The sequence below is a fragment of the Mus musculus genome, chromosome 8 (genome assembly GCF_000001635.26).
Source record: "Mus musculus strain C57BL/6J chromosome 8, GRCm38.p6 C57BL/6J".
NCBI lineage: Eukaryota > Metazoa > Chordata > Mammalia > Rodentia > Muridae > Mus > Mus musculus.
Window position 1 is genome coordinate 47,810,648 of NC_000074.6, and position 13,454 is coordinate 47,824,101.

The window sequence follows — 13,454 nt, forward strand, 5'->3', positions numbered from 1 at the left end:
TACATTAGTTCGTGTTATAGGAAGGGGCTTGGAGGGGCTACGTGGAAATCTTTGCAATGCTTTTGAATCATACCACTTTAAAGCCAAGTAATGTTTTGAATGTGAAATGTCTCGCCCAGCACATTCATGGATTTTAAACACTTGGTCTCCAGCTGGTGGCGCTGTTTTCTGAGCCCGGGATACTCTTTGCTTGTGGGGTCTGGCAGACAGGGCCATAGATGCAGGGCTTGTGAGTCACCTTGGTCAGGTTCCTGCTTAAACTCTCCACTTCCTGATCTACTGAGATGTCACTAAGCCCCTTCACTTACTGCCCCGCTGCCTCAACATCACCGTGCCTTCCCCAGCATGACCGGCTGTGTCCCTTCAAAATGCAAGCCAGAGTAATTAAATCTTCCTTCTTCTAACCTGCTTCATGTTAGGCATTTGATCACCATAGTGGGAAAGGAACATAGTCTAGATGGACCAGTGTCTCTTTTTGGCTCTGTGCCTGCTGGGTTTGAGCCCTAATGACTCCCTCCGGCCCCCATAGCTGGGGGAAGTCTTGTTCTGGAGTTTTCGAAGGAGAAGGCCATCAAAGAAAAAACCTCAGTGCCCGGTGTCTTTTGCAGTGAAATGGAAAAGGGAAATTCTCAGCCCTCGGCCCTCCGGAGTCCAGTTTTCCGGAGAAGATGTGGAGCGATCAGCGGGGAGAACAAAGAGCTCTGTGTCTGCAGACGCAGGTGTTCCTGCCGCCGCAAGTGAACCGCGATGGGGATGGGAGACCCATGTTCCCCTCCCACCCCTGACCCAGGTGGCCCTGCATTGCTTTGTGTGGAACTGCATAGCTGCCAGAGTCCTGCGCCAGCACTGGGGTGTGCTATTTCCAGGGACACCTCCCCTCCCCCAGAAAGGTCAGTAGGCATGCAATCTGAAGTCCTCTAGTATGATCCAGAATCTTTGAGGCTTGGTGAGTCAGGAAGCAACTGAAAGAGTACTTCCCTTCCTTGGCCTCCAAGCATGCCTGTCAGGATAGGGTGGCAGAGCTGAGGAGCCCAATTGGGTGCTGTTGTGATAAAATATTTTGACCAAAAGCAACTCAGAGGAGGAATGGATTTTATTTGGCCTATGGTTCTAGGCTATAGCCCATCACTGAGGAAAATCAGGACAGGGAATCAGGCTGAAATTTGAAGCAGCATCATGGAGGATGAGGATGGAAACTTGTCTCAGTAGTTAAGCGCACTAGTTGCTCTTCTAGAGGACCCAAGTTCAAGTCCTGGCGCTGCATGGTGGCTTCCATCCACCTGTAACTCTAATTCTAGAGACTCTGATGTTCTCTTCTGTCCCTCTGGATCCTGTATGCATGCAGAATACTTAAACTCACACAAGTGCACAAACATAAGTAAACAAACAAAAACTATGGAGGGATATTACGTGCTGTCTCCCTTGTAGGCTCCTGCTTGGGTAGTTTTCCTGTACATTCTAGGACCACCAGCCCAGGGGAGGGTGCCACCTGCAGTGGGCTGGACCCTGTTAACATCAGTTAGCAATCAAGACAATCCCCCAGTAGACATGCCCATAGGCCAATCGGATCTGGGGGATCCTTCAGTTGAATTCTCTTCTGAGGTGACTCTAGGCTGACTCATGCTGAGGGTTACAGTCAACTAGGACAGCTCATAGACACTCATTTAAATCCTTTTCTATAGATGGTTTCTTTCAGTGATTTTTTTTTTCTACCAAAACTGACCCTATTTTCATATGACACAAAACGGGTATGTGACAGATCTGTTTATCCCTCGTGGACCTAGAGCCTGCCCTGTGTCAGCTCAAGAAATGCTTGTGGAGGGGACTGGGGAGATGGCCCAGTCAGTAAAGTGTGTGCCAACCAAGCATGAGGACGTGAGTTCAGAGCCCTAGCACCAGTGTAAAAGCCTGCAATGGTGGTGGTGAGGATGAAGAGGCAGGGGCATCGCTGGCACTCCCTGGCCAGCCAGCCTGACCGAAAGGATAGAGGAGGTTCGGCAAAGGACCCCATCTCACGAAGTGAATGGAGAATGACTGGGCTTGGGCCTTCATGTGCATACGTGTTTACATGTATGTTCACACACATATGCACTCCCCCCCCCCAGCACATACATGCACAGAAACACTTGTTGGATGACTGACTGACTGACAGGTTTCCTACAGCAGGTCTTTTGGGTTAAAGTGGAAGAAATCAGAATGGATTTCTGTGGGGCCATCTTGCCCACCATCTATGGAGTAGGCCTTCCTGGGAGGCACATGATTCAGGACCCAATGCACCGGAAATGATGCAAATTCAGAATCCACCTTTAGCCTCCTGAAGCCCTTAGTGTTCAATTCTGGCTGGAGAGTCTCTGCTTCTCTAACGTCCCAAGGCTGACGCTGAAGCAGGCTAGAGCTGAAAGACATGTAGGTTCTCTGCAGTGGCTCCAGGAGGGGCCCATCATGGCCTCGACTTTTTGTGTCGTGCAGGACCAGGTGTCCCCTTTCCTCCGTCCCTCCACCCCCATTCCCTGGCATACTTTCCAACATGTGACAAGTGCTTGGCTGATGTTTGCATGGGATTTGGTCTCGGGGTAGGGTGGGGGGTGGGGTGGGGGGGGAGACAAATACTGTGATGGCCAGGGCTTAACTGGGGCTGTGAATTCCTGCTGAGCCCACACCTTGTGAGAGAGCCCAGGAATCTAAGTTCTGAGGCCACAACTCAGTCCTGACCCTGAACTTCAACCAGTTTTCCAGGCCTCGGCTTCTCAGAAGGGGAAACTGCTGTAATGTCTGGGGCCTCTGCTGCCTCTGGGATTCCCCGTGAGTCTCAAGACAACCCACCCCGATGAGAGATGTTGCTCCGGCCTGGTTTGTGACCATTTCCTCATCAGTTAACTGGAAATTAGCTTAGCCAGAGAACTCGATTAATATTTAGAAAGGATTTACGAGGTAAAGAACCCAGTTAATCCTGAGCGAGAGGTCTTTTCACTTCTGTTTGTGGAATGGGTGGAGACTGTCTCAGGTAGGGACAATTCTCATAATCCCCGATAAAGCCCTTTCTCCATTGTGGTTTCTAGCTTTACATCTACAAAGCCAGCAGATGGTTCTCGAAATGTCAGTGCCTGCTGCTGGAGGACACACTTGGAACTCTGATTCTGGTCCAAGGACTCGTCTTAGCCAATGAATGCCAGCAGGCAGCATTTAAAGACAATGCTTTAAGACAAATTGGAGAAGCTATTCTGACAAAGACCAATGGTGTAAAAGATTAAGGCAGGACACAAGCAGACCTGAACTTGTCTCTTTGTTATAATGTTCTCAAGCCAGGTAGTTGCCCTATTTAAATCTCCAATTCCTCATCTGGAGATGGTGACGGTGTTTCTATCATGGAATACATACAATAGCCTCCAATGTGCACTTACAGGCTCAAGCAGCCATGTCTGGTCTTTTATTTGGATGCTGGAGGTTTAAACTCAGGTCTTCATACTTTAACAGCAAGCCCTCTGACTCACTGAACCATCTTGTCGGCCCTGGGATTTTATTCTTTAAAGCCAAAAATATTTTATCATATATGCCCTATCTATCTATCTATCTATCTATCTATCTATCTATCTATCTATCTATCTATCTATCCATCTCACAGACTGGCTATAAAACTGAACTAATCAAAGCAAGTAGGAGGTAAATGACTTTAAATGTAGTATATGTGTGGTTTTCCTTTCTCCTAATCACTAACATTCTCAGTCTCCAAGTCAAGCTGGCCCATTTTGGAGGCCCAGAACAGGGAGGCCATGAGGAACCTCATCTGTTTCAGATAACCCTAGAGAGAACCAACACAAATCAGGTAGGATGTGTCACAGGCTGGGAGCTTCCAGAATTCTGCCAGTCAACCCTGCCTTTGCCCTGGCATTGACTGAGACCCACAAGCCAGGTCTGCCCTTGGCTTGACACTGAATCTAGCTTCAGTGCTGGCTGAGCTGGCTGATACATCCCAAGGATTCTGAGACCCCAGCTCCAGGCAGTGAGCCTAAGGGCCATGGTGCTCCAAGGCCAAGAATCATGCCCTGGTTTCCTGGTGGTACCGATCTGAGCACATGGGCCTGTTACAGGGATGTTTTGAGTCTGTCTTGGGATACTGGGAGAGATGGTTGTTGAACACCAGGCATCATTAAATACCAAGTTATATATAAACTTGTAGAAGTTACATTAAAAACAAAGATATTTATTAATTTTCAAAACTTATCACATCTTGGGCTTAGATGGGTTTAGCCAATAAAGTTCTTGCTGCATAAGCGTAAGACCTGAGTTTCAGCCCCAGAACCCATGTAAAAATGGTTATCCCAGTGCTGGGGATGTGCAGACAGGAGGATGCCGCGAACTCAACTGGCGAGCTGTGGCTAGCCCAACTAGTGGGCTCCAGGCTGAGCATGATGGCTGAGGATACCCTTCAGTTTAGGTTTACACACAGACAGACAGACAGACAGACAGACACACAGACAGACACACACACACACAGCCACCCCCTTATCACTTCTTAATTATTTTGCTTCATTTTATCATGCTGTATGATGCCTGGAAGTTATTTATACCCATGGTGTCTGGGTGACAAGATATTCTCAGGGTGCCTGCTGTGTTCCTAGCTCTCATCCCGAGATGGACCACAATGGGGATGCTCACACTATAGATGCTTGCAGAAACCATCTCCCAAGGTTCTCGCTGTCCTCCTCGCTATCTCCCATCACCCAGAGTTCTTATCCCACCAACTCTCAGAAGGTAGAACCCAAACCATACTAGAAATACGCTCCTTGGGTGGATTCCTTTGGAGGGACGATATTCAAACACAGATAAGGGACATCCCAGGTCACCTTTGGGATTCTGAGAATTCATTCTTATGCCCCAGAGGTCTGCAGATGCCTCTGAAGACATGTGGAAGAGACTCGGCCCTTCTATGCTTTAGCCTTATCTCCTATAAATTGAGGGACATAGCATGCCTGGGTTCAATTTCTAGCATCACAGACTTGGCTGCTTCTGTAATTCTCCCATTGCTTGACTGAAACAGTTACTGAGACAGCTGGGACTAGAGGCCTCTGTGCAGTATCTGGCACACAAAAGGGGCATTCCCAATTGCTACTTGTAAGGATGATTGGCAGAAGGGAGTTCAGCCCAAAAGATTTTCGGGATGGTTTTTATATGCTGGGCCCAAGGAGTGGCGCTATTAGAAGGTGTGGCCCTGTTGAAATAGCTGTGTCACCGAGGGTGTGGGCTATAAGACCCTCATTCTAGCTGCCTGGAAGCCAGGATTCTGCTAGCAGTCTACAGTTGAAGATGTAGAACTCTCAGCTCCTCCTATACTATGCCTACCTGGATGTTGCCATGTTCCTGCCTTGATGATACTAGACTGAACCTCTGAACCTGTAAGCCAGCCCCAATTAAATGTTGTCCTTTATAAGAGTTGCCTTGGTCATGGTGTCTGTTCACAGCAGTAAAACCCTAAGACAATTTTCTTCTCTTCTTTTCTTCTTCTTCTTCTTCTTCTTCTTCTTCTTCTTCTTCTTCTTCTTCTTCTTCTTCTTCTTCTTCTTCTTCTTCTTCTTCTTCTTCTTCTTCTTCTTCTTCTTCTTCTTCTTTCCTTCCTTTCCTTCCTTCCTTCCTTCCTTCCTTCCTTCCTCTTCCTCCTCCTCCTCCTCCTCCCCTTCCTCCTTCTCATTCTCTTTCTCCTTCTCTCCTCCTCCTCCTCTATTCCTCTTCTTCTTTCTTTTCCACTTTAAGAGACTCCTGTGTGTTCTTTGCAGAAAAGTCACCAGGCCCCTATGAACACTGTGGTGGTCCCACACTTTCTAGTCTTTTTCCTAGATCTCACGAATGCCCATGCCCAATATTGGAACAGGATGTTTTTGTTTGTAGCCCACCAGGCCTCAGCAGTTTTTCCCACCTCACTGCAGCTGATGTCACCAGATATGCAGGGACAGCTGGTATCATCATCAATATAAAAGGACACTGGCATTGGGCACAGCATCCACACTGTTGACATTTTGTTCTTTTTTTTTTAAGATTTATTTTTTAAAAGACTTATTTATTTATTTATTTATTTATTTTATGCATGTGAGGACACTGTAGCTGTACAGATGGTTGTGAGCCTTCATGTGGTTGCTGGGAATTGGGACCTCTGCTCACTCCAGTCAACCTCGCTCGCTCAGTCCCTGCTCACTCCAGCCCAAGACTTATTTATTATTACAAATAAGTACACTGTAGCTGTCTTCAGACACAACAGAAGAGGGTGTGAGATCTTATTAAGGGTGTTTGTGAGCCACCATGTGGGTTGCTGGGATTTGAACTCAGGACCTTCGAAAGAGCAGTCAGTGCTCATTTTGTTCTTATTCTAGAAGGATCCATTAAATCCATTCACAGTGCAGACATTTTGATAAGCACATATAAAACACAGGCATAGAGTTCCAGGAGCCTTGCCCTTAAGAGGGAGCTGAGAGTTAGTAGTTACTAGGATTAGAATGTATATTTAAAAACAAAATATAGGTTCTTTTTGTTTTTCTTTTCCTTTTTGGAGACAGGATGTTCCTGTCCGGCCCAGGCTGACCTGGAATGTCTGGGCTCAGGTGTTTCTCCTGCTTTAGTGTCTGGAACTTATGGAGTTGTGTTTGGCAGGAAGAGTCTCTTTGTCTTTTCTGACATGTCAAAGTGACAGGGAGAGAGGGCAGACCCTGCAGAGTGGCACCCAAGGTGATGGCAAAAAAGGCATAAAATGTCCTTTCCTGAATCTGGCTCCTCTGTGGGCATCCTTCCTGCCAGGTCTCCAACCATGACAGACCTTTATCTCGTGCCTAACAGTTGGCCTGTAACCTGGCCCAGAGCTGGAGCACACAGTGTGGAATGATCCGCCTGGATCTCTAGAGCTGAAGGAATTGTTTTTATTTAATTACTTTTTATTTTTATACCTGTCCATCTGCTTGCCTATCGTCTATCTATCTATCTATCTATCTATCTATCTATCTATCTATCTATCTACCTACCTACCTATCTATCATCTATTATCTATCACCTATCATTCATCTATCTATCATTCATCTGTATATCATCTATCAATCATCTATCACATATCTATCTGTATCAATTATATCTGTCTATCGTCTGTTATCCATCAATCATCTATCACATATCTATCTATATCAATCATATCTATCATCTATCTATTAATTATCTATTATCTATCTATCATCTATCTATCTATCTATCTATCATCTATCATGTGGGCATATGTGTGTGAGCATAACCACAGCATATGTGGAGACCAGAGGACAACTTGTAGGAGTCAATTTTCTCCTTCAACCACGTGGGTTCTGGGGACTGACCTAAGGTTGGCAAGGGCTCTTACCTGCTGAGACATCTCACAAACCATGGAGGGATTTTAAAAAAGGATTCTTCGACAACTGGAGGCTGCACCTTTCTTCTGACCTCAGGATCTATATAGCTCTCCAATGCCATCTTGTGCCCTTGTCTTGTGGTTCTGTGCTTTCTCTCTCCCTGAACCCTGTCCCTGCAGTGGAACCTCTGCTGTCAGCTGTGGCAATAGGAGTACAGAGTGGGCCCTGCCCAAGGCCTTCAGTCACTGTGACATCAGAGCCCCAGTCACTGTGACATCAGAGCCCCAGTCACTGTGAGCACCAGAGCCCCAGTCACTGTGACATCAGAGCCTCAGTCACTGTGAACATCAGAGGTAGGTGTGTTCAAGTTATTTTACTCTAAGGAAATATTGGCCACAAGTTTAGAGGGAAGGAACCACATTTGGGTGCAACATCCCATAATCCCAGTACCACTAAGGTGGAAGCAGGATTCTGAGTTTGAGGCCAGTCTGGGTCCACATAGTAAGTGCCTGTCAATAGAATAAAGAGGCAGGGGAGAGGATGGGGTTTTTTTTTTTTCTTTTTTTTTCTTTACTTACTTCTGATCTTTATTTATTTTTCCTTATAGTAAAATAACTTGAACACACCTACCTCTATCAGCCACAAGCAACACAGTCTTCCAACTTCTGAGATACTATGCAACCTTGGCTGACCTTGAACTCACCGAGATTAGCCCACATCTGCTCCACAAGCCTTGGGATTAAGGATGTGTATCACCACCCACAGCCTCTTTCAGCACCTTTGCCTCCCTTGCCTGTGACTACCACTGTTTCCCTTTGAATGTTTAAATATTTGGGGCTGTTCTCATCTGAAATGCAGCAAGCACTCCCGAATCTCTAGCAAGCTCACAGGTAGGAACCTGAGGCTCTTGGGTTGAAGAGTGAACCAGGAGGGGCAGGCCAGGTAGGTGTCTACAGGGAGCTGGCACAGGCTGTCACAGGCTGGAGTGCGTGGTAAACCTGCCAAGGTCTGCACAGCCAGTCAGTTTGATTACCACAAACCCAGTCGTGAGCTTTAAAGACAGAAAACCAAAGAGAGGCCATCTTCCCTACGCATGTGTCTCCAGAATGCAGATCTGGCCAACAGCTTGCAAACAGTTTCCTGGGATTCACTTTTGGTGATAGATTTATTTTCTAACAATGGCTGCAGGAGAGTACGCTGCTCTGGGAATGGGTCCTTAGCCCTCCCTCAGCCGAGCTGACACAGCTCTGAGCAGAATGGAATTGTGTCTTCAAGTGTCACTCAAATAGCAAATCACAGAGTACTCAGAGATGATTGGTTGTCTTAAGCAGCGATGTGCCGGGATGGTTTGTAACAGAGTGTTTATCTATTCTTACCCTGGACCAAGTGTTTTCTCCTGGCAGGTGACAGGTCCCGCTCAATTGGAACGGTTGTTCATGGTTCTTCTCCAGGGCATGCTGACCTTGTGAGTTCTGTTTCTCCGTCTGTGTGCCTATGTCTTTGTCTCTCCTATTGAGAAAGAATGAACACGTATAGAATAGTCATTGGGTGGAAATGTTCGCCCTCTGGCTGACTTTGCCCTTCCTCCATGCTCTAGAGGTGGGAGCCCTCCTGGTTCTGTATCTGGGATTCCCTTCCACTTGCTGACTCCTTCATGGGGTACAACTTTCTGCTTTGTGGTCTTTAAGGGTCTTTTTCCCAAGGCCCTTAAGCCCCAGCTCTCTCCCTCTCCCCCCCTCCCTTTCCCCCTCCCCCTCTCCCTCCCCCTCCTCCCTTTCCCCCTCCCCCTCCCTTTCCTCCCTCTCCCTCTCCCCCTCCCATCTCTCTCTCTCTCTCTCTCTCTCTCTCTCTCTCTCTGCCTGGAGAAATGGTTCAGTAGTTGCTCTTCTAGAGGACCCAGGTTCGATTCCCAGCACCCTCATGGTGGCCCACAACTACCAATAGCTCCAGTTCCAAGGGATCCAACATCCTCTTCTGTCCTCATACACATAGTACACAGACATACATGCAGGCAAAACACTCATATGTATAAAAATAAGAGAAAAATAAATATAAAGAAATTAAAAACTTTCTGTTTACATGGGTGTGGTATGGCTGCATATTTGTGGAGGTCAGGGCATAACTTCTACAGTTGTTTCTCTCCTTCTACTGTGTGGGACCTGGGGATTGAACTCAGGTCATCAGACTTGGCAGCGGGTGCCTTTACCCACTGGGCCATCCGGCCTGCCTCTCAGCTCAATTATCTCCAGCCCTCTGATTTAGTTGTTTGCCCACGCTCTTTCACACTCCAACAAGGACCCCGCAGGGCAGAGGCTGAGTCTACACCACTGCTCTTGGTCACATGTCTGAGACTAGCCCTATAGATCAGGCTGGTTCAAACTCAGCCATCTGCCCGTCTCTGCCTCCCGAGTGCTGGGAATAAAGGCTTGCACCCCCAGCTTAAAGAAGACTGTTTCAATGTGATGTCAGTGTTTTCCTCGTTAATGGTTGCTGCTGTTTGGCCCTTCATTGCCCTGCCAGCCTCTGTAAAGAAAGCTTGAGCCCCATCTTCTCTGTCTCATGGTGACAGGCCCCAGGCCCAGTGCCAACCCTTTCTGGACCATGTGTGTCTGTGTTGGTTCACTCCGCTGAAGACACCAGTCTAGCCTATGGGATTCTGATGGAAGGAAACTAGTTTCAGAAGAGCAGAAGAGTGGAGTGCTCGCCTAGTGTAGGCTTGGGTAGGGACGAGCCTAGCACTGAGGAAGGAAAAAGCATCCATGTGTTGGCAAACCTTATTTTGAAGTGCTGGGGATAGAACCCAGGGCCTTTTGCCCATTAGTCAAAGGCTCTACCATTGAGTTACAGCTATGGCTTTAGTCTGACAACCTTGAAAATATAAGCTGAAGGCAAAAACAAAACAAAACAAAACAAAACCGAACACCGCCCCTAAAACGACTCTAAGGCTCTCCGTGGACACACTGGGCTTTAGAGCTTGTACCAGTGTCTTGAATGATCTTCTCTGGTCCTGAACTGTCCCTGTCTTGTGTACCATGAAGCATGGTGGGTCTCCAGTGGGCTGCACTCATCCAGGGAAGGCGCTCCCCTGTAGGATCCCGCATGCTCTGTAGGTGTGGATGTTCAGAGACGGGGGCTGGGCCCCACCAGAGATGGAACGTGCTCTGGGAATCCAGAGCATGTGGCCTTTTGTCCTGGCCTGGGAGGGAGGCCCAGTGTTCTTTGAGGGGTCATGCTCGCCTGAGGTATGTTCTCAAGGTGTGGCCTGAGCCAAAACAACAAGATGAAGCCTCAAAGGTCAGCCCCAGCGTGGCTGTTACTCTCATACCAGACTTTCGTCTTGAACCTGAAAGGCGCCTTCATGCCCGCAGCTCCTCTGCCTTTTCAGATGAAGTGGTGTAGAAAGCTCTGCTCTGGGCAGTGAGCAGCTCCCAGAGACACATCAGCCTTTACCCGGTGTCTGTAATGAGGGGGGACTAAATACTGTTGGATTTTCCCACAATGCCCCTTTCCTCACGCAGTTTCTCTGAGTACCAACCGGGGTCCTTACATTTTAATTAGTGCAGTGAACTGCCAAGTCCCGAGGGAGTCCCCATGACACTCAGGAACACAGGGTGAGCTCGTGTGTAGGTTAAGGATGTCTGAGGAGAACAGAGATTATAGGGAAACAGTCTACCTTTCTTTACAAGGCCTTGTTTCGCATCCCTGAAATCTCAGATGCGGCTATTACAATGAGGTCCTGTTGTAGAAAGAGCTGGCCTTTTATCACCACTTAAAATCTAATTAATCCATATTGAAGCACAAAGATTTCTGTTGTACGTTAGGGTGAGGGGTCATAGAGACCTCTTTGTTCATCTTCAGACTTATACTCGTCAAGCACTGGGGATATAATTTTACCAAGCAAATTGGAAGGTAACAGATCAAATCCTTATCAGAGAGCCTAACTCATAGTTTTTTAACAGAGTCCTTCACCCTTTACATGAAACACTATATTCAAGAGGAACAAAAACGTATTTTAGAGTGCCAGAGAGTTAATGACCAAAGCTTATACCCTGGGCAGCACAGGCTCAAGATCATTACGCCACTGTCAACCACAAGGGACGGCAGATCCTATAGAGTGGCTAAGTTGTAGTCTCTATCCCGATGGCTTTCATCTTCAGAACGGCCATGCAATCAGTAGGGCTTTCTCTGTCATTGCTGGGATGGGTTCTAGCCATTATTACCACATATCTACCACACTGGAAGAACCTTAACTTGGAGCTGAACGAGATGGAGAACTGGACCATGGGGCTCTGGAAATCCTGCGTCATCCAGGAGGAAGTCGGGAGGCAATGCAAGGACTTTGACTCCTTCCTGGCCTTGCCAGCTGAACTGCAGGTCTCCAGGGTCTTGATGTCCCTGTGCAACGGGCTGGGGCTGCTGGGCTTGCTGGCCTCTGGCTGTGGCCTGGACTGCTTGAGGCTTGGAGAGACACAGGAGGGTCTGAAGAAGCGGCTGCTCACCCTGGGAGGGACCCTGCTCTGGACCTCGGGAGTCATGGTGCTAGTTCCTGTCTCCTGGGTGGCCCACAAGACGGTGCGGGAGTTCTGGGATGAGACCATGCCTGAGATTGTGCCCAGGTGGGAGTTTGGGGAGGCCCTGTTCCTGGGCTGGTTTGCTGGCTTCTGCCTGGTGCTAGGAGGGTGTGTGCTTCACTGTGCAGCCTGCTCGAGCCCAGCTCCTGCAGCCTCGAGTCACTATGCAGGGGCGGGACCTCGAGATCATGGTTCATACCTAGAAAATGGAACTGTACAGCCTAAAGTGTAAGCCACCAGCAGGGCCGAGTCGTGTCCTTAATCAGCTGATTACAAAAAAGGTCTCTGTTGTGTCCTTATGTAACTAAATCGTACTGCTCACATTTTCTTCATTCAATAGCTGTTTTTAACATTTTCTTTTTTCTGTACTAGAGGTTCACTTTTTCAAATCTGAACGAAAGGAAGTCTATAATGAATTTATTATGACACACATTGCATAGCTATGTGTGGAAAAAAAAGACTTGCCATTGATTTGATTATTTAAGCCTGTGTATGCTGGGGATTGTCCAATTTGTCTAGTGCTGTGATACGTTCACTTTGTGGGAAAGCTGTGTTGCTGTCTATGGCTGGAAAGGGTAATTACTTTCCACTTCCTAAAGAAAATAATGACAACCTGCACTCTTTTTCTTTTTCTCTCCAAGGCAGGGCTTCTCTGTGTAGCCCTGGCTGTCCTGGAACTCACTCTGTAGACCAGGCTAGTCTTGAACTCAGAAATCTGCCTGTCTCTGCCTCCCAAGTGCTGGGATTAAAGAGGCACGTGCCACTACTGCCGGGCGATAATCTGCACTCTTAAGTATTGTTAGAGTCCCAGGCTAAGCCAGTCCCCAAATGTCATCTCCATTGTGGGCCTGCTCTTTAAACAAAAGCATTCGTGTTGAGCTATTTCCAGGAACCTGGTGAACTGGAGGAGGCTTTTGGAGGCTGGATGATCCTGGATGATTCTTGGTGTTCTGGGTGATTCCAGATGGACCACCAGAACACCAGGGTCCTCTACTAAGTAGCTAATCTCTGTTCTCATTTCTTTCCTCAAAAGCTTCAAATTTAAAAAGAAAAAAAAAACCACAAAAAGCATTTAAAAATTTTTTTTTGCTATCTAGATTCTGTCTGTGTGTGTGTCAGAATGAAAGCGTCTGTGTCCAGTTAAAAAGGACAGATGTGAGGCTGTCTCTTGGAGTGGTGAGCAGTCTAGAAAGCATATTTCAGTAAAGATGCAAAAGGCAAAAACTGCCCCCCCCCCATACACAAATCAGGACAAGCGCTTCTGGCTTAAGCACGTGAGTGAGCTTAACACAGGCGTGGGGAGAGGGGAGCGTGTTTCACGTGCTCCATAGAAAATGCAGCCAGAGACTTTCCAAACAGGCCTGATTTCAAGTCTAGAGGGATTTCTGTTAAGATTGATTTATTTGGTTAAGAAATACTTCTCTCTGAACCTTTTCCCCAACCGCGGTAACGCCCAGTATTATCATAACACACACATACTGAAATGTGAGAGCTATTTAGCTGATGAATATCTGACAGGTGTAATTAG

At 47.4% G+C, this 13,454-nt stretch overlaps 1 protein-coding gene and 1 long non-coding RNA gene across 2 annotated transcripts; one reads left to right on the forward strand and one right to left on the reverse strand.

Moving 5' to 3' along the window:
* Nucleotides 1-1,076: 1,076 nt before the first annotated feature.
* Nucleotides 1,077-7,570, reverse strand: 1700061N14Rik (RIKEN cDNA 1700061N14 gene). Its single transcript, NR_151456.1, has 2 exons — nucleotides 7,367-7,570; nucleotides 1,077-1,331 (listed from the first exon to the last, which is right to left on the reverse strand). It is a non-coding gene; the product is annotated as an RIKEN cDNA 1700061N14 gene (long non-coding RNA).
* Nucleotides 7,571-11,495: 3,925 nt separating this feature from the next.
* Nucleotides 11,496-12,158, forward strand: Cldn24 (claudin 24). Its single transcript, NM_001111318.1, has one exon. It carries the CDS (start codon nucleotides 11,496-11,498, stop codon nucleotides 12,156-12,158), a length of 663 nt encoding a protein of 220 aa, NP_001104788.1.
* The last annotated feature ends 1,296 nt before the right edge of the window (nucleotides 12,159-13,454 follow it).

What these genes read in the sequence shown, in the direction of transcription:
- Cldn24 (NM_001111318.1), top strand. Translation starts at nt 11,496, where the DNA reads ATGGCTTTCATCTTCAGAACGGCCATGCAATCAGTAGGGCTTTCTCTG.